At 49.5% G+C, this 8,730-nt stretch overlaps 1 protein-coding gene across 1 annotated transcript; it reads left to right on the top strand.

Moving 5' to 3' along the window:
- The first annotated feature begins 2,226 nt into the window (after positions 1-2,226).
- On the top strand, positions 2,227-8,730 carry cyp7a1 (cytochrome P450, family 7, subfamily A, polypeptide 1). Its single transcript, XM_084708049.1, has 6 exons — positions 2,227-2,615; positions 4,188-4,428; positions 4,686-5,293; positions 6,440-6,570; positions 6,700-6,878; positions 7,067-8,730. The coding sequence occupies exons 1-6, from the start codon at positions 2,533-2,535 to the stop codon at positions 7,364-7,366; spliced, it is 1,542 nt and encodes a 513-aa protein (XP_084564175.1). The 5' UTR covers positions 2,227-2,532; the 3' UTR covers positions 7,367-8,730.

An 8,730-nucleotide genomic window follows, 5' to 3' on the forward strand; every position in this document is an offset into this window, starting at 1 on the left:
CGAGGTAGTCCCAAACATTGCAAGCAACCAATACATGAAGCATACATTGTGAAAAAACTAAACAAGTGCCAAAAGGGAAGACCCATAAGAGCATGCAGTTATACAAGTTACAAATTAAAACAACATGAACCACAAAAAGTGCAGGACTGTACCTGTAGAAGAACAATCAACAGTAAAATATTTCACAGCGAGTACAAGACTTAAATTCGTTATATCTAACCTACAAGAGCAACAAATTACTCAATAAGAGTCATTGTGATCCAGGAGGAAACAAACATCAAGTCCAGCCAAGCATTCCTAAGTGCCGTTGTACTTCCTATTCGCTAACACAGCCAAACACATTGTACCTCCACTAATTTAATCACAACGCGTTAACGCGCAATTTTTTACAGCCCTAGAAATATATGAATATATAGTGGTATTATATTTGACGTTTGACTTGAATTACGTAAGGTTTCATGCTGTGGTCCAATGCTGTCTTCAGGCTAATACCTACCACCTCTAGACCTCTTCAGGCATGTGTTTTCATAACAAAATCCAGGCGGAAATAATAACTTTCAATTTCATTGTGTTCAAGCTTCTATTACTCAAAACCAGTACGTTTTACAGGGGTTGTGACAACAGGGGAAAGAACTTCAGAGTATCACCTTTCAAAAGAGACCACAATCATGCATGTACTTCAAATGTTTCAAGAACAGCTTTCAATTTACTTTGGGTATGCCCTTTTTAGGAGTTGTTTTTATTTGACAGGATTGAGAAGAGGTTTTAATCACATCAGCGTCTGAGTCTTGCACTTGTGTTCACCTGTCAATCCTCAGGCAGCTAGGTTCATAACACAGCCAGTCATAAAGGTAAACGTGTTCCATTTGGAATACTCAGGGTTCTATTTGGAATACTCAGGGTTCTATTTGGAATACTCAGGGTTCTATTTGGAATACTCAGGGTTCTATTTGGAATACTCAGGGTTCTATTTGGAATACTCAGGGTTCTATTTGGAATACTCAGGGTTCTATTTGGAATCTTCAGATATATGCAAACTTGATCTGTCCCCGTGGTGAAATTGATTACATTTTAATTTCAGCAAATTGGTTCAAGTTGTTTTTGGAACATTTTCTCTCGTTTTTTCTTCTGTTACTGTAAAGGTTCTATAGAACTAACCCTGTTGTTTGGTTTTATCTAAGTTAGATAGCCAGGCCAGCTTTGTGATAGAGGCCAGTAAAGCTACTGTAAACCTTGACCTTGACACTATCAGACTGGCAGAGTGGGCTTAACTGTTCCCTGTCTGACAGCAAACCTTAAGAGCGTTTAAAAAAACAGAGGATCACTATTATCATGTCTGTATGTAAACACAGGCAATGCTGGATATGTTTCATTCACAACTGACATGCCTTGATCAAGGGAACTGAATGAAAGGAATTCACTTTGTAAAGCATGTATCACCTACCACTGTGTTAGCTCTCACTTGTAAAAGTGGAGCGACATGTATTGAGAGAGCTTAGGACACAGGAGGGGGGAGGGGGGGGTGAGGGGGTGTGGGGGGGGGGGGGTAGAGGGGGTGTGGGGGGGAGAGGGGATGTCTGTCTGGCAAAAACATTCAGAACCCTGGGGAAGATATTTAGAATTTTGAATCCAAACTGCCTGAAGCCTTACAAAGATTTAAAGATGAGACTGAAAGGACGACACACGAGACACACAAGACACACAAGACACACACAGCTGTGCTTTCCTGGATGAGACAGGAATGACAACGAGCATGTGATGTGCTCAAGACAAGACAGCTGGGAGGAAAGGGCGGTCTGTGCTGTGGTGGTTATCTGCTCCTGGAGGGGGGTGCCAATCCTACCCTCCTCTCAGCTACCGGTCTCAACAAGACATATTTGTCACAGCAGGCTGCGCACACACACACGTGAATGCCCACCCACACGCACACACACACAGAGTAGCATCAGAAACCTTGAAGCTATTTGCCAACACTGTGCTGCTATCAAGGTGCAGTCTGTCGACCTTCAGGTAGTGTTGTCCCTGGACTACAGTCAAGGCCATCACACACACACACACACCGTGTATTCCTAGAGGCACCCAGTACAACAAGTTAACCTGGAAGGAAACCAACAACAGGAGGGTGGAGCTTACAGCTGCCAATCATCCATCTCTCCACAGTTGTGGTCATGACACATCCCCAGCCTGCCCAGGAAGAAGAGTATAAAACCAGTCCCACAGCTCACACACACACACTCTCACTCAAACCGAGTCTCTGCAAGATACTACCATTGGTGCCTTAGGAGACAGTTTCCTCTACATTTACACTGGTCTTGGTCTTGGTCTTGGTCTTGGTCTTGGTCTTGGTCTTGGTCTTGGTCTTGGTCTTGGTCTTGGTCTTGGTCCTGGTCCTGGTCCTGGTCCTGGTCCTGGTCCTGAACTCCTTCCTGCTGTGTGATCTTGCTGACAGCTGGTGTAGCGGTGTGTTAGCGCCTGCTACAGAGTCTCTGTAGTGTGAACTGTGAGCAGCTAACCCTAACACTGTCCTGCACCATGATCCTCAGCATCGCTCTCATCTGGGCCGTGGTGGTGGCTCTGTGCTGCTTCCTGTGGCTCGCTCTGGGGATAAGACACCGGTAAGAAACCCTCTCTCTCCTCTGCTCTCTCTCTGCTCTGCTCTGCTCTCTCTCTCTGCTCTCTCTCTCTCTACTCTCCTCTCTCTCTCTCTCTCTCTCTCTCTCTCTCTCTCTCTCTCCTCTGCTCTCTCTCTCTGCTCTCCTCTCTCTCTCTCTGCTCTCCTCTCTCTCTCTCTGCTCTCCTCTCTCTCCTCTGCTCTCCTCTCTCTCCTCTGCTCTCCTCTCTCTCTCTGCTCTCCTCTCTCTCTCTGCTTTCCTCTCTCCTGGAGCTCTCTGAGTTGTGAGCTAGTGTTCAGGGTTCTATGTTTTAGAATCAGAACTTCTGGCACAACTCTGGAATCCCAAGCTTGTACAATTCTGTAATGTTTCCCTTGTGCAGTTACAGTGTCAGAATTCTGGAATCTAACGCATAGGAGACAATTCTTTCATCTGATCAGGAAGCAACCAGATGATAGATCCGCATGGAAGTAGGTTTAGCTTCGAAATATTATCCGAGTTGCAGGTGAAATTCTACTGCATATGAGACCCAGAACACGGGCTCCAAACCACGTGGGCTCCAACAGAGGTTGTGTCATTGTGTGGCTGCTGTTCTTCCAAAAAAAACCTGTCGGTTTACTTGGTGTCACTGTCACGTCAGTCACACCTAGCGTGCGTCTGTGGCTGGGCAGGTCCTGTGCTCGTGCCAGTCTGCACTCCTCCTGCAGGCTGGAGAGGAGCCTCATGCCATCACCACACCAGGACAGAGCAGGATTTACTGCCAGTGGGAGTTCACAACCTGCTGGGTGTCAGTGTTCTCAGAAGAGGCCCCCAGAATCCAGACAGGAAGCACTGCAGCTGCTCACACACACACACACCACACACACCACACCACACACCACACACACACACACACACACACCACACACCAAACACACACCACACAGACACCACACACACACACACACACACACACCAAACACACACCACACCACACACCACACACACACACACACCACACACCAAACACACACCACACCAAACACCACACACACACACACACCACACACACACACACCAAACACACACCCCACCAAACACCACATACACCACACACACACACACACCACACACCACACACCACACACACACACACACCACACGCTCGTGTTGAAGCATGTATGAGAGGAACTGCAGTAGCACTGTGTTCTCTGTTCTCTGGGTGCATCCTGCAGTGTGTTCAGTACTGGTGGTGTGCAACAGCTCCAGACAGGAGAACATGGCCACAGGCTAGGAAAGATCAGCTGGAATCAATCCCAGTGAATTAGTCCTGAAGTGCTTCTTTGAGCGATGGTGCTCACTCTGAAACAGGTCTGGCTGGCAGAGCACTCCTGATTGGCTGGTCGCCAATGTTGTTCAATTGTTAGCTAAGAGTGTTTCACGTGGGTTTAATCTTGTGGGGATTTGTCGAGTCCCTCAGTGTTGCTCTGTTCCGTAGTGATGTCATAGCGTTCCACAGCAATCCTGTTCAGACAGCTCACAGCAACACAACACCACCAGAGGGTCAGAGTTCTGACTGTGTTACCTGACCTCCAGGCAACCTGGAGAACCTCCGGTGGAGAATGGGCTCATCCCCTACCTGGGCTGTGCCCTGCAGTTTGGGGCCAACCCCCTGGAGTTCCTGCGCAGCCGGCAGAAGAAGTATGGGCACATCTTCACCTGCAGGATCGCAGGGAAGTACATCCACTTCCTGTGTGATCCTTTCTCTTACCACTCCGTCATCCGCCAGGGGCGACACCTGGACTGGAGGAAGTTCCACTTTGCCACCTCGGTCAAGGTACGCTGCAGACAAACACACATTCAACTACTTTGTGGTTTAAGTATTTTTACGGTTGTGTTGTGTGGTTGTATAGTTTTGAGTTTCTTGGAGCCATAGAGAGAAAAACCACAGCTCCTTTCTTTCTCTCTCGCCCTCATCTCCCCTTCCTCTCCTCCCCCCTCCACCTCCCCCCCTCCCTCGCCCTCCCCTCCTCCCCCCTCCCCTCTTCCCCTCCTCCCCCCTCCCTCGCCCTCCCCTCCTCCCCTCCTCCCCAGGCGTTCGGTCACGACAGCTTCGACCCCCGTCACGGCCACACCACGGAGAACCTCCACCACACCTTCCTGAAGACCCTGCAGGGCGAGGCCCTCCCGGCCCTCATCCAGACCATGATGACCCACCTGCAGGCCGTCATGCTCACCTCTGACACCCTCCCCGCCCGGAGCCATCACGGCTGGGAGGTCGACGGCATCTTCGCCTTCTGCTACAAGGTCATGTTCGAGTCAGGCTACCTGACGCTGTTTGGCCGCGAGCTGGGCCAGGAGGAGAGCCAGGCCCGGAGGCAGGCACAGAAGGCCCTGGTCCTCAACGCCCTGGAGAATTTCAAGGAGTTTGATAAGATCTTTCCAGCGCTGGTAGCCGGGCTGCCCATCCACGTGTTCCAGAGCGGGTACTCGGCCAGGGAGAAGCTGGCCAAGACCATGCTGGCGGAGAACCTGAGCAAGAGGGAGAACCTGTCGGACCTGATCTCCATGAGGATCCTGCTGAACGACGCACTGTCCACCTTCGACGACCTGAGCAAGGCCCGGACCCACGTGGCTCTGCTATGGGCCTCGCAAGCCAACACCCTGCCTGCCACCTTCTGGAGCCTGCTCTACATGATCAGGTACACACACACGCTCAGACACACACACGCTCAGACACACACACGCTCAGACACACACACGCTTAGACACACACACGCTCAGACACACACGCTTAGACACACACATGGTTAGATACAGACACACATGGTTAGACACTGACACACACACACACATGCTTAGACACACACACACTGTGGCTAACGTGAGACTTCTTCAGACAATCATAGCCTTGGAAATGAACAAAATGTTTGCAGAACAGAACATTGAACAACTGTGTGTTAGTGTGAGTGAGTGTGTGTGTGGATGGGTATTAGTGTGAGTGAGTGTGTGTGTGGATGTGGATGGGTATTAGTGTGAGTGAGTGTGTGTGTGGATGTGGATGGGTATTAGTGTGAGTGAGTGTGTGTGTGGATGTGGATGGGTATTAGTGTGAGTGAGTGTGTGTGTGGATGTGGATGGGTGTGAGAGTGAGTGAGTGTGTGTGTGTATGTGGATGGGTGTGAGTGTGTGTGAGTGTGTGTGTGTGTGGATGTGGATGGGTATTAGTGTGAGTGAGTGTGTGTGTGGATGTGGATGGGTATTAGTGTGAGTGAGTGTGTGTGTGGATGTGGATGGGTATTAGTGTGAGTGTGTGTGTGTGTATGTGGATGGGTGTGAGTGTGTGTGAGTGTGTGTGTGTGTGGATGTGGATGGGTGTGAGAGTGTGTGAGTGTGTGTGTGGATGTGGATGGGTGTGAGAGTGTGTGAGTGTGTGTGTGGATGTGGATGGGTATTAGTGTGAGTGAGTGTGTGTGTGGATGTGGATGGGTATTAGTGTGAGTGTGTGTGTGGATGTGGATGGGTGTGAGAGTGAGTGTGAGTGTGTGTGTGGATGTGGATGGGTGTGAGAGTGTGTGTGGATGTGGATGGGTGTGAGAGTGTGTGTGGATGTGGATGGGTATTAGTGTGAGTGAGTGTGTGTGTGGATGTGGATGGGTATTAGTGTGTGTGAGTGTGTGTGTGGATGTGGATGGGTGTGAGAGTGAGTGTGAGTTGCTGCAACCTGAAGAGTAAGCCTTTTTAGAGATAACTGCTGATTACAGATACAGGCTCCATTGAGGAGATAAAGAATGACCTCAGTGTCTTTTGTAAAGTTTCCACACATAACGTATTGTACGTGTGCGTAGGAGCCCAGCTGCGATGAAGGCTGCCAGTGAGGAAGTGCAGAACATTCTGGAAGGTTCCGGTCAGAAGCCAGACCCTAATAACCCCATGCTGACTCTGAGCAGGGAGCAGCTGGACAGCATGCCTGTGCTGGGTAAGATCTTCTCTGCTGCCCCCAGACCCTGGGGTGGGAGGGAAGTATAGAGGGAAGGAAAGATTACATTAATTCAAGTTCTTTTGTCCGTTGACCTGACCTCTGACCTGTGGCTCCTCCCCCTTGCAGACAGCATCATCAAGGAGGCCATGCGTCTATCCAGCGCCTCGCTCAACGTCCGCGTCGCGAAGGAAGACTTCCTGCTCCAACTCGACAACCAGGAGTCCTATCACATCCGCAAGGACGACGTCATTGCCCTCTACCCCCCCATGGTGCACTTTGACCCTGAGATCTACGAGGACCCCCAGGTGAGAACTGGCAGGAGAACATGGATGGATGGAACAAGATAGAACAGAATATGATACCTTCATCTCTCTCTGTGAGGCCAGGGATCAGGGATCAAGGCCAAATTCTAACGTCAAATCTTTCACATTATCCTTCCTCTCTTCATCCTCCTCTTTCCTCCCTCTCTCCCTACCTCCTCCCCCCTTTCCAGGAGTACAAGTACGACCGCTACCTGGACGAGAGCGGTCAGGAGAAGACCACCTTCTACCGCAGCGGCCGGAAGCTGCGGTACTTCTACATGCCCTTCGGCTCGGGCGTCACCAAGTGTCCCGGGCGCTTCTTCGCCGTCCACGAGATCAAGCAGTTCCTGGCTCTGGCGCTGTCCTACTTCCACATGGAGCTGCTAGACCCTGCCGTCAAGGTCCCGCCCCTCGACCAATCACGCGTCGGCCTGGGCATCCTCCAGCCCACCTATGATGTGGACTTCAGGTACAAGCTGAAGAGCCGATAAGAAGCGAAGAGTGGACTGGAGATGGACTGGAGGCTCTGACTGAATCTTGTGCATAACGATGTGTAAATAGTATTTGTAGATATCCAGGATGTGTATTAGTGTGCATGTGAGTGTGTGTGTGTGTGTGAGAGAGAGAGAGAGAGAGAGAGAGAGAGAGAGAGAGAGAGAGAGAGAGAGAGAGCAGAGCAGAGAGAGCAGAGAGAAGAGAGCAGAGGAGAGCAGAGCAGAGAGAGAGAGAGAGGAGAGCAGAGGAGAGCAGAGCAGAGAGAGAGAGAGGAGAGAGAGGAGAGCAGAGGAGAGAGAGGAGAGAGAGAGTGTATATAGGGGATGTTGAATGTGTTTTTCTCTGTATATTGTGTGTGTCAACGTGCTCCTGTAAAAAACAACTGAAGTCAAACATGCCATGTTTGTGGTATGACGTACACAGGAGATCAAGGATCAGAAGTGTGTTGTTCTAACAGCGTTTTTGTGAAGTGTGTTGTTCTAACAGCGTTTCTGTGAAGTGTGTTGTTCTAACAGCGTTTCTGTGAAGTGTGTTGTTCTAACAGTGTTTCTGTGAAGTCTGTTGTTCTAACAGTGTTTCTGTGGTCAGTCAAGGAGCGATGTGTGGCCCAGACGCATTTCCAAATGTCGAACGTAATTCCCCACATCTGTTTAGCTAGTTAAAAGACTCTTATTCACTTATTTAACTTAGTTGTGGTACTTAAAACCTGGGTTTTTTAACATACTTAGCACATCTGTGTAACTCGACACGTTTTCAGATAAATCCATGGTTTCTAGTTCTATAGAGACGGTAGAAGAAGCACATCCTTCAGAGAGACCGTTTATCAGTGATATTTCTGTCAGCTTGGGAAGCCTGTTTTGCCATGACAGCAGGGTTGACCTCAGCCTTTGAACAGTGACGCCAGACGCCCAGCTTCTGTGGTAGTCAGACAGAAGATAAGACGTTCTCTCTGGACTCTGGACGGTCTCTGGACTCCCATCGCAGTGACAGAACCTAGATCCACTCAGATAGAACCGCAAAGGGTTCCTCCAGCCCAGTCATCCCCTGAAGGAGAACCCTTGGTTCATACACACAGAGAACCCTTTTTGTCAGGATCCTTGTTTGTTTTTCTGAAGGTTCTGTACAGACAGGGGTTCCACCTAGAACCCACCTCAGAGTGGTTCTGTTTTTTTGTTTTGTCCTCAGCAGTGCTGTGTGTTTGTGTCTGAAGACCTCTATGTTCCCTGTAGCGAGCCATGAAGTATTTCCTGTCTGATTGTGAGAGAATGTGTTCTGAGACTGTTGACTGTCATTTGGTGTCTTTGTTTTGTACGCTGTACAAAAAAACCCCATAAATAAAAGTCAATACATTTGTACAGTG

Source organism: Hypomesus nipponensis, chromosome 10 (assembly GCF_054491055.1).
Source record: "Hypomesus nipponensis isolate SF chromosome 10, ASM5449105v1, whole genome shotgun sequence".
Lineage (NCBI taxonomy): Eukaryota > Metazoa > Chordata > Actinopteri > Osmeriformes > Osmeridae > Hypomesus > Hypomesus nipponensis.

What these genes read in the sequence shown, in the direction of transcription:
- cyp7a1 (XM_084708049.1), top strand. Translation starts at nt 2,533, where the DNA reads ATGATCCTCAGCATCGCTCTCATCTGGGCCGTGGTGGTGGCTCTGTGC. An exon ending in GGACAGCATGCCTGTGCTGG is followed by an intron (nt 6,571 to 6,699) that starts GTAAGATCTTCT and finishes TCCCCCTTGCAG; the next exon opens with ACAGCATCATCAAGGAGGCC. An exon ending in AGATCTACGAGGACCCCCAG is followed by an intron (nt 6,879 to 7,066) that starts GTGAGAACTGGC and finishes CCCCCTTTCCAG; the next exon opens with GAGTACAAGTACGACCGCTA.